This window comes from Sardina pilchardus, chromosome 11, assembly GCF_963854185.1.
Source record: "Sardina pilchardus chromosome 11, fSarPil1.1, whole genome shotgun sequence".
Taxonomy (NCBI): domain Eukaryota; kingdom Metazoa; phylum Chordata; class Actinopteri; order Clupeiformes; family Clupeidae; genus Sardina; species Sardina pilchardus.
Genome location: NC_085004.1, coordinates 26,613,107 through 26,629,989, shown reverse-complemented (window position 1 = coordinate 26,629,989; position 16,883 = coordinate 26,613,107). Strand labels below are relative to the sequence as shown.

Genomic DNA, 16,883 nt, shown 5'->3' with positions numbered 1-16,883 from the left:
TCTCACTCTCTCTGTCTCTCTCTCTCTCTCTCTCTCTCTCTCTCTCTCTCTCTCTCTCTCTCTCTGTCTCCTAGAGAGAAAACTTGGTAATAACTTTTAACTCTGTCTGTCTCCAGGAGTCTGTACAGGGATATCCTCTTCTTATCTCTGGTCGCTCTGGGCAAAGACAGCATTGACATTGGTGAGTGGCTGGCCCTGTCGGATCAAATGATGGCCGGATTTGGAATTTAGAAGAACAGTTGTTCAGAGCTCAGTGGTTTGCCGCTGTTTACGTATAACTAGTCTCCCTCTCCTTCTCCTAGATGCGTTTGACCGGGAGTATAAGCTGGCGTATGACCGTCTATCTCCAGCTCAGGTCAAGCTCACTCATAACTCCGACCGGCCCCCCAGCACAGGGGTCATGGAGTGCAGAAAAACCTTTGGAGAGCCTTATCTCTGAACACCCCACGCTCCCTCGCCCCCCCCCCCCCCAAACCTCTACTACACCATAGCTGGAGACTCCAGCACATCACTACACACTCATATCAAAGAGTATAGAAGTAACAGTCATATTTACAGCGCTGACCTTTCACCTGGAAGTACTGTACTTACACATTCATCAGTCTGCATGGCAACTTGTCCACAGAGAGTGCTGTGTTTTCAAAAAAAGGAAAAAGCAGAAGGTCATGCCACACGCCACATCTAATTTGTTTCTTTAAAATGGTGATGTACTATAAATGCAAGGATAGTTTGGGGGGATTTAAAGAATGTTTTCATGATATTGTCATCATGACTATGTAGTAGAAAAGGTAGCAGCAATATTTTGCCTATTGTCAAAGTTATCCATACAAAACTGCATATTTATGAATAGGTACTAAAGAATCTATTTAGCTGATGGTGAGACACTTTCACACAGTGTCATTAGACCTGAAGTTTGTATGGTATCTCTCTCTCTTTCTCTCTCTCTCTCCCACACACACACTCTCTCTCTCTCTCTCTCTCTCTCTCTCTCTTCCCCTCAGATGGGATGCCAGAGATTATTGTCAAAATAGAGATTCAGTGAGAGGTGAATGTACAGTTCTCTGTAAGGCCATGTTTAGCTTAATGGTTACACGTTTCCTACAGACTTTTGGGAAGATGCCTAAAGTGCTGCTGATCAAAGGTTTGGTCAATGAAAAATTGCTTTTTAGTATGTACTACCTATTCTGTTACAGACTGGATGGTTCAGAAAATAATACACTAGTATTTAGGTCAGTATTGAAGTCCCTCTATAGCCATTGTTGAGATTATGAATATTGAGATTATGGAGAATTGTATACAGATGGATAATTTACTTGTTTTACATTGAATATATCATGCTGCTCTTGCATGTTAGCCAGTTGTAAGACCAAGCAATCCAATCAAGAAAAGGGGATACGCTACACAGGACTCATACTGTCCTGTCACACCTGCTGCTCAACAGCCACACTGCATCCTACACTCAACCCTATCTGCTGTGAGTTCTGCTTTAGTTAGTGAGCCAAATATGCCCGACAGAAGCTCCGACACTGTGTGTTCCATTTCATTAAACACAAAAACCTTTATTGGTATGACTGAATAACACAGTCTGACACACCAAGGAATACAGTACACACACTCAAGAGTGTGATAGTGTGCATGCGTTAGATGCAGTGAAGTGACTGCGAGCAGATTTGCTTTAGTCAGCTAATGTGCTAGCATCTAGTTGGGTCAAAGGTATGGGCGCATACATTTAAGGAATTAATCTCTTGCTGGTTGACAATAATGCCATGGTATAGGTTAAACATAGCATAATGTATTTACTCAAATTGGTACTGGGAGAATATTGTTAAAAATGTAATGATAATGGTCACGACGAGTTGTTTGCTAACATTACATTTGGCTTGGTGCCTGTGATAGTGTATAGTATTCATATAGTAATGTTATTTTTGTTTAGGAAACCAAATACATACTGTAAATATGTATATTCCATCCAAAAAAGTCTATTGGTATATTTATCACAAAAGGGCACTTTTACAATAATTGGCTAATGACAATGTCATGACAACTATTTTTACAATGTGGGAAAGCAAGCAAATCTCTGGTGCTTTTTAGTCTAGATACTTCCATGTGTTTTTTTTATAGCTTACTCTGTAAATTTAACTAGTAAGGTATGGTGATTTGCCAAATGAGGACTATCCAAATGGATGAATTAATAGCTCAGCTTATCACAAACTGATATATTTTTTGCTTATCTCTCTGTGTAGGAAGTACACATCACCACTTTGAGGTAAAATATATACAAGAGATGTAATGTAATCTTTTGGTTTGTTTCAGATTTCAAATTTTCTACACTCAATGTGGTTAAATCAAAGAATTTACATTTACCTGCATTGGTGAGGAGGTCAGATTTTTAAAAACATTTTTGCCAAGTACAGTAGGTTAAAAAATCTCCCATTTGTGTTAATGTGAGCCTTTCCATTTGAGCCATAATATGCTGTTTGTTGCTTGAAAACATTTGTTTACTTGGGCTTTGTGCACTTCTCATCTCCCAAGACACCCAGGCTATACTGTATATTCAAGAGACATAGTACTGTATGTCGCAAGTATTTCAAATGTGTCAGATATGTGACTGTCTCCACTACAACAGGACTGAGCCATATCAAGGGAGAGATCATTATAAAAAATGTAGTTTGTAACTACCCATAATCGTTAAAGGAGAATATATCTTTTAATTTGAGCCTTGCTGGTGTAGCTTTCTGATGCATTCACTTGAACTATGTAAAGTTCTCAAGAGTTGGATGGTTGTTGTCGGTACTCTCGCCATCTGTGAGTCAGCGTTGTGACTTTCTGTGATAGGTGTGAGAAAATCCACACTTTCCCTCCATTTGAATCGTCCTTAAAGGACATCTTGTGATCTTGGTGACAGCAAGGTTCACTACTTGTTGGGATGACGTCATGGCCACTGGAGGTGGTCCTCTCCTGGGAGGCGTCCAATGACAGCCGGCCACATCACTGATTGACATACTAGTAGACATCACCACTGGTGGAAAGGTGTCACACTGTTGCACAAGAGTGAGAATCAGATGCTGAGGTGTCAATAGGTATCGATACAAAACTTGAAGTTCTCAAATGTAGATGTACAAAGGGAATAACTGAAATTGTGAAAATTTCCTGTAAACCAGGTTGGTTCTCAATTGCTGTTACTACATACTGTATGTATTTCTCTTGTTTCAGAAAAAAAATGGAAACATGTTTTAATTTGCTTAGGTCTATGTATATTTTAATCTATGCTTTGTAGAGATGATCTTTTATAAAGCCTTTAATCTGTTTACAGTGCTGTAAACAAGCAGTTGGATCGCTGGATCTAAACTAGGATCATGTGGTCTGAGCTGGATCCATATGCTCCTCTGATGTAAATAAATCAGCTTTTTCTGAGCACAGTGTTGTGATTGTGATCTTGTTTACGGATCATTTGATCTTATGTGCAAGGAGATTGTAGTTGCATTTAAAGAAACACACAGTTATCATTTTAGTTTTTTTTTAATTAGATTCTTTCTCCCAATAACAAAAAAGATACAAACTGTTCATTTGTTAAGGACAGTGTATATTATTCTAATATGCCATCAATCTAATAGTCATCTTTCCCTCAAAATGCATTAGTCATAATACTCCTAACCCAAACACATTTTCTCTTGACAAGTCACATTACTGTTCCCTTGTATATTGTCAACCAAGCGATGGCTTATATTGGGTGAGTGATAGCTTTATATCGAGAGCTCTGAAAATGCCTTAACAACACACTTGAGATGAGATTCAAAAAGCCCTTAAAGGTTTGTGAAGAGGCCACACTTTCTCTTTCCATTTCCACATATTTTATCTTTCTTTTTAAGGTCACTGTTTGGTACCAGGTCATGGGTACAAACATGCCAAAAAGAAACTTTGTGTTCTGGTGCCAGGAAGAACCTTTAGGCCATACATGGAACTGTACATGTCTCTATTCTCAGATTTCAACACTGGGTATATGGAGCAAACACAACATTCACAACAGTATATATACCACTCAGATCAGTATATGCAGAAGTAGTCTTTCGGTTCTTGTCCAAAGGACTAGTCTCCAAATCTGTGCTAAATGAGTATAAATATTTCATACATAATTTCTCTGCTTGCAGTTACTAAACATACAACAGCTCCCTTAAACAACCAAATGGAATGGAATAACAACAATATCTATAAATGGGACTCCATAACCCTGTGTTCAATATAATGAATATAACAGATTACACACCAGTCTGATCCTTGGGAGTGAAACTGTCGCAGAAGCACAGTGTGATGCTGGAAGGCACTCTTATGGTGGACACATACAGTAAGTCTCTCTATAGTTGATCTTAATAAACTTCACAAGAGTTAATGCACTGCCCCAAGAGTGTGCCCCCGTGTCTGTTTCCATACACAGAGCATTAGCTGTGGACAACATGTTTTTGACAAGTGGTGAAAGTAACATTGAAGAGAAAGTAGACAACCGTGCCCAATCCTGAATTCCTTGCATGTTTCCTTCACTTGCATGTTTGTATTTAGTTTCAGTTGGATTCGACCATGTCTAGATTGTGTGTGTGCGTATGTATGTGCGTGTGAGTTAACTATTCTCTGACACTTTTGTCCAGCTCAAAAAGTTCTGAGTTCCAAACCACCTTTAATGGGATCTCTGTACTATAGAAACAGAAGTCACAGTTCAGCATGCTCAGTAAGCTCAAAGGCCAACAATAGTGATCACGCATTTCTTCTCTGATTCAGAAGCAGCTATTGCTCTCTCACAATGTCTCTCTCCTTTATGGCTTTATTGACTGCTGGTGTGAGATCACAGCCATTCAGTACATAAGTGCCACTGTCCTGTTCTTGTAATGGATGCCCAATAAGACGTTTCGTCCCATCATTCAACTTCCAATAGCATAATGTTGTGGACAGACGTCGCCCGGTGACTCCTGGTGCGGTCAGACCGGTCAGACAGAGACAGGACAGGGGATGATGCGCTTCTCGAGGAGAACACTCAGGACCAGGAAGAGGAAGTAGAGCATGAACATGCTCAGGCCCAGGCGCTGGCTCATCTTCCAGCGACTCGCCGTGATGGAGATGATGACGAAGAGCAGCATAAGAAAGAGAAGCACGATGGCGCAGAAGAGGCCGTTGCTCCTGACGGGTACAGCACTGCCACCGTGAGACAGGGAGTACAGCAACCATGGCACGGGCAACCTGTATGGGCACGACACCACATGTCTCCTTATTATTAGTTGTTTAATATTAAAGCAACACTAAAGAGTTTTTCGTACCTTAAAATAATGTTTCCAAAATCATTCCAGCGGTTCATCAACTCGTAACAGGATGAAAGGCAATTCTGCTTTCACTTCGCGGCCCTCTATCGGCTATAACCGCACTATGTGACTTTTTACGAGGTGGGGTAGTGTATCTGTAGTTCGATGAAATGAGACATCAGAAACTACAAATTTGACTTGCTTCTATGTCGCAATACATCATACTTTCATAAAATCATGCAACATATTCTACCTTGTCTGTTATTTGCTGGATAAACAAATAGTGGAAAAAGTGGGACATCCCTTCAACATTTACAACAGAGGAAAAGTGCTTTAGTGTTGCTCTAATAACCTGAGCTGACATGAACCATGAAAATGTCTGGATCTGGTTGCACCTGAAGTGCATTCAAAGAGTCACAGTTCATATTGAAAAATATTGAATGGTTGCACAAATTCAACCATTCATACAGAAGATGTTTGTTCCTCTGTACATATAAATGTACATTCTAAGCGCTTTACGTTCTGACGATGTGATGTGATGTGTGTGTGTGTGTGTGTGTGTATGTGTGTGCGTGCATGTGTGTTTTTTCCTACCCCACTGTGATGTCAAAAATGTTGGAGCCCACAGAGCTGGACACAGCCATGTCGCCCAAGCCCTTGCGTGCTACTATCACACTGGTGATGAGGTCAGGGATGGAGGTGCCCGCCGCCAGGATGGTCAATCCCATAATCTCTTCTGAGATGCCAATGGTCTCACCCACCTACAAGCAGGCGCGCACACACAGACACACATAAACAAATAGATAAACAAAAACAGAAATATATAAACAAAAACAAACAATGCATACTCTCCATTTGAATCGTGGTTAGATGAAGATGTGCAGTTGAACAGTACACTGACCTGATGAGCCCACCACACCATGAGGTAAGAAAATATAGCAATCCACATGATAGAGCCCAAAAAGGTCCCAACAAAGTATTTCTTTGACGCCTACAAACATGCAGCACCAGAGAGATAAAGAGTTACTGATATAGTTTTAGTACACTGTAATAGAAAGTGTTTAGCCAAATGTGTGTGTGTGTGTGTGTGTGTGTATGTGTGTGTGTGTGTGTGTGTGTGTGTGTGTGCGTGCGTGCGTGCGTGCGTGCGTGCGTGCGTGCGTGCGTGCGTGCGTGCGTGCGTGCGTGCGTGCGTGCGTGCGTGCGTGCGTGCATGCGTGTGTGTGTGTGTATGTGTGTGTCTGAGAGTGTGTAATTTACAGTTTTTTTCAATCGCTAACAAGCGTTTGTCCATTCATTTGACACTTTTTCAAAACTCTAAACACAGACTCTCACCTACAAAACACAATTGGCCAAATGGATCATTTTCCTCTCAAAAGCACATCCCATGTTGTTACACCACATTTTGTTACATATACACTAACTCGTCATTTCTCTGCACACACTAACTTTACCAAAACACTGGAAACCTGACTCAAAATTAAGTTATTTTGTCAAAGAATGAAACTTGCTTTCACTTCACAAGATACATGCAGTCAATCAGAGTACACTAGGTTTCAAAATACTGGCTACTGTTGACATTACAAAAACTGCATAGACTTTTATGTTTCAGTTTTACAGGTATTTGCATGCAAAACATGCAATCCAGCATTTTTACACAAAATGTCTTGGTTGGGAACTGTATGTCCAGATGTCCACATTCAAATACATTCCAGTAAAAAGCAAATTTTTTTTTTTTTTTTTTTTTTACTGTTCACTAGGCCTACAGGAGGTGCAGTATAAACTGTTTACAGTAGATTATGATAGAACCGAAAAAGTTTTACAGCATTGCAGTGAACAAAATATCCATGAAACACAAGAGCATTCTGAACAAAAAACAACAGCAAAAAGCCCAGATAAAAAGGGGGTGAACAAAAAGCACAATATTACTGTGTCTAATCTCTGCACCTGCTCCTCTCAGTGCTCCTGCACCTCTCACTGCATCTCTCACTGGGCCTGCTCTTCTCCCTGGGCCCCTTAATCTTACTCTTCCTCGTCCAGACATTACGGTATTTGTCTTATTCAGTTTCTGCTTCCAAAAACATCACCTCCTCTTTTCACTGTATAAGTGTCAATGTAATAGAGAGCAATAACCCCTGCCACTGAGTCTAAGATAGACTGGAATCAGCTGTGGTTGGCCCAATTTACCCAACATAAATCATCTGTGTGTCAATTATTCGATTGTTTGTTTATTATCAGCTGAGATATATTGCTTTTGAATTGATAACATTGCAGAAACAGAGGTTTTTATACTGTATCTAAGGTTTGGAATATTGTGTTAACTATTGTGGGATGTTGTGTGTTAACATTCGAAAATAATGCAAAAACGATCCATTATTTTGTTGGGAGGTATAGTTTGTCTGTTAAGAAAATGTAAGCATTGTGAAAATGTATTCACTGACTGCATACTGTGTGAAAACAATGTGAAATGTGTGAATGGTATGGCCACAAAAGACCGATGCTGTGCTAACTGTGTTTAGAGTTTTGAAAATGTGTCAACTGAATGGACAAACGCTTGTTAGCGATTGAAAAAAACTGTATTCATGCTTCAGTATATGGGTGTAGCTCGATTGTTGGGTTCCTTACCGGTCGGCGTACGTCAGGTATTGTCAGCCACAAGGGAAAGACTATGGGCAGCAGGAAGAGATAGGTGGCCTGCTTACGCTCCGTATCAGGCCAGTCTAACGAGAGTGGTTCATCTTTCTCTTCTTCTTCATCCTCACTATCCTCATCTTCGTCATCATCGTCATCATCATCATCGTCATCATCACTGTCATCCTCATCATCATCATCACTGTCCTCATCACTGTCTTCTGAACAATCAGCATCTTCAGCCTCCTAAGCAAGATAACATACAGTATTACATGTAATTCAGGTACTAGTTAATGAAAAAAATATGTATTATTCCATAGAGGTTTGATGGAAGTTACTGGACAAGGCAGCCACTGGCACAGAAACAGTGATAGTTGAGTGGAAAGACACTGAATTATCTGTACTCCAACTCCAACTCAAATTTATTGAGTTAGATTGAGAAAAGTAAAATGTGTGTGTGTGTGTGTGTGTGTGTGTGTGTGTGTGTGTGTGTGTGTGTGTGTGTGTGTGTGTGTGCGTGCGTGCGTGCGTGCGTGCGTGCGTGCGTGCGTGCGTGTCTGTGTGTGTGTGTGTGTGTGTGTGTGTGTGTGTGTGTCTGTGTGTGTGTGTGCATGTGTTAAGGTGGTTTACCTTCTCTTTCTCTGCTTCTTTCTTGTCCTCCTGTTTAGGTGGTTGAGAGGTGGAGGGCTCAGGTGGTGGGGTCACCTGCACTGTGACAGAGCCCGGCTGGGTCTTTTGGGTCTCTGGGCAAACAAAAACATACATTCAGTTTGTATCTGATCAGTTCACAAGGACAAATGGGACATCCCTTCAACATTTACAAGCTATTTCCACTTGGTATTCTATCTGCAGTTTTTAAAGGCTAACGGTCAGGTCTTTCAGAAATATCAAAGAAAAAAAGGAGGAAAGAACAGAAGAAAACAAATCTGGAAATATAAATGTTCTCTTGACAGTGGTATGTGAATCTTCATTTAAAAAAAACATCTCAAACAATGCAGAAAGGAGCTTTGGTCAGTTGTCAACATTCTTCATTCAGATGTGTCATGGTCATAGGTATAAAAAGCTTCAAGAATTTCAGATTTTCATATTGACAATTTTTCAGAACAAAAACCTTTGACGGCACCTTTCAGCACAAACACTATCATACTCTAGCAACCATATACCAGTGCTATGACAATAACATATGAATTTAACTTAAGCGGTCTGACATTGATTCAGGTTTCTACACATTGATTGTGAAGTGATCGATTTACGCACATGTCCAGCTCAAGTTGATAACTGTCATAGCTATTCAATCCTGACGCACATTCCTGTCACTGATTGCCTCTACTTGGCCTCTCAGCCTGTAGTCTGCTGATTAGAGTGGCATTATGACTGTTTTCTCCTCTGGAACAAACCAGTCACTATCCCTCTCTTTCTCTTGTATAAATTGGAGATAGAGAGGGAGGGAGAGAGAGAGAGAGAGAGAGAGAGAGAGATAGAGAGAGAGAGAGAGAGAGAGAGAGCATCTTTCTCTGTTTGTATGTCACAAATCATTTGTATTTCTCTCTCTCTCTTTCTGTGTGTGTGTGTGTGTGTGTGTGTGTGTGTGTGTGTGTGTTTGTGTGCGTTCATGCTAATCACAAGCTGATGACCTACTCTTTCAGTCTGCCAGACACTCGGACGTGCACAGAGAACCCTTCACCCCGAGGCAATTTCCCGTTTGCCACTCCACAGCCAAATTAGCATGTGTAGTGCCCCCTACCCCCCACACCAGAATAGCCCCCTGATTACAGGGTCAAGACACACATGCACCAACAAACACTTAGAGACACACACACACGCCACGCAAACAGCAAAAAGCCACGGATTGATGCTCATCAATTCATATCACACAACCGTGTCTTAGAATGTAAATTGGGAGGAAACCAAGCACTTTAATTCAACGATTTGCTACAGACTCATGCCATGCGTGGCTCAAAGAAGAAAATTCTTATATTAAAGAAAGATCCTTGACACCTGAAGATTATCTGTTACCATCCTGCGTTTACCTGAGAATATGCACATTTACAGATTAACAACCAAAAGGTGGAGGTAAAATTGTGGTGGCATTAAGAAATATCGAATAATGTTGAAATATAACTAGTATTTACTGATCAAGACTGGCTGATATATAGCTTAAATGGAACATCAGTTTCTACTAAACTAAGTACTACAGGACAGTACAGGTAACATTTCAGATAACACTTTTTGTAACCAAAAACATGTTTGTAGCAAATCCTATTGTAGACTGCTAGCAATTGTGTTACAGTATCAAATCAGCAATATCAACAATAGACACTACCGTTCAAAAGTTTGGGGTCACTTAAAAATGTCCTTGTTTTCATCATTAATATTGTAAATGACTGAAATTGCTGATCTTCAGCAACCATTCATCCGATGTTCAAAAGGCACAACATTATGTTTACTAATCTGCTACCATTTTAAATGGCTAACTGAGAAACCCTGGAGATAATTGGAGAGCACATAATGTCATTTGAAAACTGCTGCCCTGATTAAAAACAATGCAACTGATCTCAGATGGTGATTCTGTCTATAATAGACCCCAAACTTTTGAACGATATTGTACATTGTGCATGTACAACATGCTCTGCTTCCTGTTGTTATGATGCCCTGAGATTTGGTATTCATTATACGGTATCACAGCCATTTGTCAATATTTGGTCTCATGTGGCTTGCCCATCCATGCAAATTGCATCAATCTCTTCTCCCATGAGAGGTTTCATTTTGTAGGCCCATCATTACGCTCTGCAGCTGGTTCCTGAATTCAAGTCCTGCGATCTCCTTCTGCTCTTCATAATCTGTATAAGACGAGGGCTGCCAACTTTAAGTGCTATCACGGCATGGCAGGAAGGGCCCCCTCGAATTGAAATCACATTGTCAGCGTGAGATACACTGGCCATGGCAGAAAACACAGTAGTTTAAAACTGTGTCAATGTCTAATGTGTGAACTTCCTGCCTAGAGCAAGAGAGCTGACAGCTCAGAATAATCATTGACAAAGCTCATTCTTCTCTCTCTCTCTCGCTCTCTCTCTCTCTCTCTCTCTCTCTCTCTCTCTCTCTCTCTCTCTTACACACACACACACACACACACACACACACACACACACACACAGACAGACAGACAGACAGACAGACAGACAGACAGACAGACAGACAGACAGACAGACAGACAGACAGACAGACAGACAGACAGACAGACAGACAGACACACACACACACACACACACACACACACACACACACACACACACACACACACACACACACACACACACACACACACACACACACACACACACACATACACCATCACACACATCTTCACAAATGGTTGGAATTTCAATGGTGTTACTGTTACTCAGCTTCCCCTTCAATATGGTTCCTCAGACACTTTCCCAACTAGTGGCGTGTGCTGCATTATTAACACAGGCTGTCAGTGCAGATATTTTCAGACTAATGGTCCAACTGTCTAATGCACAAAATAAAACGGATAAAAGATAAAAGCCACTTTCATCTGTTTTTTTTTTTTTTGCAGGCTTTTAAACCCTGGTTGTCTAATGGACTGTTAACCCCAATAAGTGCCTTCAAAATTTAGTCACTCACTATCCTCTGATAAAAAGTAATTACCAGCTTAAACCTGCATGTACATCACCCACAGTTGTCACAAGTGTTCAAAACTATAAAAAGCATCTAAAACATCTAAAACACACAAAATCTCCATTATCACATGGGAACACACCGTCATACACTCAGTCAGCCTCCCCTTACCTTTGGCCTTGGTTGAACTTGTTGGCCTAACTTCCCCATTAATCGCCATCACTAAGAGAAATTAGATGGATAGATTGTATTCCCCATTTCACACAAAAAAAATAATCTATCAAATAATCGCTCAGATGATTAAAAAAAAGAGTTCCTCTTGGAAAAACCACAGAGAGACTGGGCCGGTGGAGCGTGAAAATGATGTGTGTAGCATGCAGTATATCCACAGCATGCAGGGAGAGGGAATATGGAAAGCCAACGCATGCATGCAATGACCAAGTGCAAATCAAGCATCAGTGATGACCTGGGTCAGAGCTGACCACAGCTACACAACAACTGTGTGGAATCTAGACAACATGAGTGCTTACACTCAACAGTGAAGCAAGGTAGGTGAGAGTCAAACTCACTCACTACCTGGATGACTTGTTGAAATTAACACTATTTAGAGACATTCATCAGCATGCGGTGATGATCTGAGATATTCTGAACGGCAGATGAATCCGAGCTCCTGAGCGGAGTCCTCCTTACCTCTCCTGTCTTTTCTGGAGGGAACTCTTAACTCACGGCCAAACATGGCCTCTGAGGAGAGAGATGCTCTATAAATGTCTGGGCAATACATCTGAATGAACCGCATTCAATTATACATCATTGGTCTTTGTGGTCTCTCTGAACGCAGAGCCTCCATAGAGTTGTTATTCAGATACAAAATACTTAGAATAGAATAGAATCATAATGTACATGCATAGTAGTCTTTTCGAGGGTAGTCCTCCTAAATAATATGGGATTTTTTTTAATGAATTTTGGGGTCGTCAATACAGACATTAGTACTAAAACACAATGCAACATTTTCCTGGGGAAACCAGGGAATCCAACATGTTTACATTTCAATTATCATTAACTGTTTCATCTGATTTTCAATACTTCAATATCCATATGCAAACTATCAACATTTTTGTTCAGTTTGTTCATTTCATACAAAAAATGCAATCTTTTTGTGCAATGAATAATTTAAATTCGTTTTTTTGCATTACCCACTATTCATAATTCAGAGGCTGTTTAAGTTCTGATTTCAGTGGACAATTCAGTTTAAACATTTCAATAGCAATCACCAACACCACCCTTCCTTATGAAGACCCCTTTTACAGTTAATGTACATCTGAAATCTCTCCATAATCTGACAAAACATGTTTTGTTTTTCGCCAGGTAATCCAGGTAATCCAATATATTCAGTGCTATAGCTACACTAAGCAGCATAGAGGAGAAAAGGCCTGTGAGCTGAAGCAACTGTTTTTCAGTCCTTGAACAATCATGCACAAACCCTATGGCACGAACACGGAATGGCCACAGAATTTACGCAAGGATATGCTTCCATTCCATCTATGCATGCGAGCAGCATGTTTGCGCTCCGCTTCCGTTCTTGTTCAAAGAATAAATGGGAAAGGGATTCGGAGCCAAAGGCTCAGCTACAATTTGTAAGGTATCACCAATATCAAATTATTGTTACAATTGTATGGCTACATCAATTCGTAAATGGTTCTGGTCTATAATTAAATATCTATTAAAAATGTCACAATGGAGGACGTTTTTAGAACGCGATCTGCAGGCAACTTGCTGGCTATTTTTTGAGGGTGCGCTGCAGGTGCGCCATAGGCGTCCTGCGGACTATCTGACCACGGGCACTGTGCTGGAACCCCCAGCTATATCGTATTATGGTTTTAAATGCATGTTCTAAAAATAGACCCGAGGTTACTCTTAGACCAGGGTTGCCCTTTAAGGTTATGAGTTTAATGTATAGTCTTGTATACTTTGTATGCATGTTATATGTGTTGGTGTGTGCATGCGCTTGCGTGCGAGCGTGTGTGTGTGTGTGTGTGTGTATGATTAAGAGAGTGAGAGACCTTTAAAAGCAGAGATACAGACACAGACAGTGTGTTTATGATAGGGCATTAGATAAAGAGATTGTGCTATGGTGGGTGGCTGGCTCTCATCCAGAGTTTATCAGCTCTGTTAAAAGCTGATTAAGCCTCAGACACACTGACCAATTGAAGGGACCAACCTTCAAGGACACAAAAGGTCAAATAAGACAGAATTGTGCCACAGGGTGTCACGCCAAAAAGGAAACAGTAACCACATGCAACCTTGCATACACTGAATGAAATACACGCACACATACACACAGATGCTGTACACTAGAGAAACTCCATAGAGATGGTCAGACACACTGACACACTTGGGTCTGTACACGTCTAATCTGATTTGCTCTCAGTAGCTCGTAGTGCGCGAGACTGGGCTACATTCTACATCACCGGTCCTCCTCTTGACAATCATCATATCTATAGACAGCCTTTTCCTGCCTTTAGGAGTATCCACCTCTCTGGGGTAACAACACCATACAAGTCTGTTCTATTACTGTACCCACCAAATGAGACAACATTTCAAGTTCTCAATAAACTAAATACAATATGAAACAATGACAAAATAACTACAACAATAGTGTGTCTGAGTCACAACACTGGAAATGTATGGATGTGTTTTTTGCTATTATTCACACATCTTGTGTACATACTATACTGTACCTTCCAGAGGATTTAGGGTGTGTATCATCAACTGGAATATGGTGTTTCTCATAGTGCTGTTGTGCAGTGATGCAGTACTTCCCCCACGCTGCAAAGCTGGCTTCACCTGGGCGGAGGGATGACAAAAGGGAAACAGATGAAGAGAGACAGACAGACAGGACAGGACAGAAGTGACATAAAGTTCAAGTTTTGGATGCATGCTGTTAAAAAGGGGAATACGTAACAGTCTCTTCTCTATGGAACATTTAAGATCTGCTGGAAAATTTTCATTTAGTTTAAAAGTAAACTAATCACAAACAGCAACTTAGTCAAATACAATGTCTGCAAGATATACAGTACAGCCACATATATATATTGTATATACTACTGATATGCAATATATGATTCCATTTAATTTTTCACTGTGTTTATTTACATATAACACACAGGCAAATCCTTTACCTTCAGAGTGAGGCTCTCTCTTTGGGGTGGGTCTGGAGTTTTGACCTCTTCCACTGGAGGCTCACTCTCCTGCTGTTTGAGAAAAACATAATTATGAACCAGTGTAGTAGTCAGGGTCTCTAATGTTCTGACATAGCATTCAAAGTGGCCCTGTGTACTGCTTTTTTGTGACAGAGTAAACACTACAAACTCTCACGGTAAAGACAAAAAACATACGAAAACATAAACATGCACAACACATATTTCACATTTCTGGTGTTGGCTACATAATTACATCATGAAAAGTAGAAAAGTAAAAATTCTCCTCAAAAGATGTTGAACAATTGGTTTCAAGAGCATTTGCACACAATACATATTACAGTATACTACATTTCTACTACACATTTGTAGCACCAGATCAGTCTTACTGTAACACCTGCAGCCTGTTCCTTTTTCTAACATCAAAGGACCCCCCTCCACTCCCCTCTCTCCCTCCCCCTCCTGCCTGACCAGGTCAAGTGGTGTAATGAATACGCACGCGGAGGAATCATTTTGAATGTGACTGAACATGTTCACACATACTCTGATGTTTCTGATGTCTCCAGATGAAAGGAGAGCAGACCCCGCATTGAGAAAACTCGGAATCTCTGTTCAGCATCACACATCACATCACCTTATGAGGCTTTTTCACAACCAATTTAGGTCTGACTCACTCTCTCTCTCCCTGCCGAGCCAGCATGGCCAGTGAAGGAAATCGGAAACCCTAAAATATGTCTGTCAGTGTGTGTGTGTGTGTGTGTGTGTTTGTACATGTCTAGAAAAGTGTGTGTGCATTTGGCTGTGTGTGTGTGGCTGGGCAGTGACTTTTTGAGTGTCTGTGCAATGTGGCTGTGTGTGTGTGTGTGTGTGTGTGTATGGGGGGGCGTGTGTGTGTGTGCATGTGTGTGTGTGTGCGTGTGTGTGTGTGTGTGTGTGTGTGTGTGTGTGTGTGTGCGCACAGCAAGTGGTAAGGCCAGGTGAGGACAGGCAGGCTTACCTTCTCCGGCTCCTCCATGCCCATGGCGGTGACGATGCCCTGGTGCTTTCTGAGCTGCTCCATGAACATCTGCTCCAGCTCCGCGTTGTGCTTCATGAACGTCACGTACGCCACGTAGGCCAGCAGCAGCAGGACGCTCTCCCACCAGTGGATCGTGCTGTCCAGGAAGAAGACGATGAGCAGCAGCAAGCTGAGGATGTAGAAGGACACGTCCCGGAAGAGCGGCCACCAGGTGAGGTGCAGCAGCGTGCGCGAGAAGAGCGCGCACATGCCGATCACGAAGAGGATGTTGAAGACGGCCGAGCCCACGATGGTGCCGATGCCCACGTTGCTGTGCGAGATGAAGACGCCGATGAGGGAGGTGAAGAGCTCGGGCGCCGAGCCGCCGGCGGCCATGAAGGTGGCGCCGGCGACGTCGTCCGAGATGGCGAGCCTGTCGGTGATGACGCCCAGCGCTGGCACGAAGAACTCGTCGCAGACAATGGCCAGCGCCACAAACATGTAGCTCATGCCCAGGATATGGAGGACCACCCAGCCCCTTCGCCTGTCTTCCACTGAGAACAGGTCCTTGGGGTACTCGCCCTTCATGTGCGGGGCATCCCCTGGCGGGGCCAGAGGTGTGGTGGGGGCAGGGGTGGTGGTTATGCTGGAAGTGGGTGTGGTAGGTGGCACGGGCAGGGGCTCCACAAAGATGCACTGCCTGGTGATGTCCATGGTGATGTTGGTGGGCATCGGGGGTGGCGCATCTATCCTCCTGGGATTGGATCGCCGCATCTCCCGGGAGAGCAAACGCTCCTCTCTGTCCTCTTTTTCCAGGTGCCACGGGGAGAGCTGGTACACACAACACATCAGAAGACCAGACAGAAGACAAGCAGTCCTCCCCCACTTTAGTCTGTTTCTTGGCTTTGTGTACATTTTCCTGTTCTCTTCAATTGTCAGATGGTTGATTCAAGGCTGTCAGATACAATATCCTGGAAACAATGCAGATGACAAATGACAGAAGCATCCCTATGGCACGCGACCGGTGGCGCGAGCAAGCTCCGACTTTTGACGCATCCTCTACTCATCCTTCTCCTCGAGACCAACCTGTTGAACACGGAGCAGAGAAAACTTGTATGGAGGAGGACGAATCAT

At 42.1% G+C, this 16,883-nt stretch overlaps 2 protein-coding genes across 2 annotated transcripts in view; one reads left to right on the top strand and one right to left on the bottom strand.

Moving 5' to 3' along the window:
* LOC134095471 (C-myc promoter-binding protein-like) overlaps window positions 1–2,716 on the top strand; it is a 45,197-nt gene extending 42,481 nt beyond the window's left edge. The window contains exons 32-33 of the mRNA XM_062549031.1: window positions 117–181; window positions 303–2,716. Coding sequence (XP_062405015.1) covers window positions 117–181; window positions 303–439 — 202 coding nt within the window. The 3' untranslated portion in view covers window positions 440–2,716. The remainder of the gene's footprint in view (window positions 1–116; window positions 182–302) is intronic.
* An 804-nt stretch (window positions 2,717–3,520) lies between these two features.
* On the bottom strand, window positions 3,521–16,883 carry LOC134095293 (sodium/potassium/calcium exchanger 1-like). The gene is made up of 8 exons (XM_062548741.1): window positions 16,836–16,883; window positions 15,750–16,580; window positions 14,294–14,399; window positions 8,547–8,659; window positions 7,911–8,162; window positions 6,187–6,276; window positions 5,880–6,046; window positions 3,521–5,226 (listed from the first exon to the last, which is right to left on the bottom strand). The coding sequence occupies exons 1-8, from the start codon at window positions 16,881–16,883 to the stop codon at window positions 4,977–4,979; spliced, it is 1,857 nt and encodes a 618-aa protein (XP_062404725.1). The 3' UTR covers window positions 3,521–4,976.

Coding starts and splice junctions, on each gene's coding strand:
- LOC134095293 (XM_062548741.1), bottom strand. CDS start 16,883: ATGATTCGTCCTCCTCCATACAAGTTTTCTCTGCTCCGTGTTCAACAG. Junction 16,581..16,835: donor CTCTGCTCCGTGTTCAACAG/GTTGGTCTCGAG, acceptor TGTGTGTACCAG/CTCTCCCCGTGGCACCTGGA. Junction 5,227..5,879: donor ATTTTTGACATCACAGTGGG/GTAGGAAAAAAC, acceptor GTGCCCATACAG/GTTGCCCGTGCCATGGTTGC.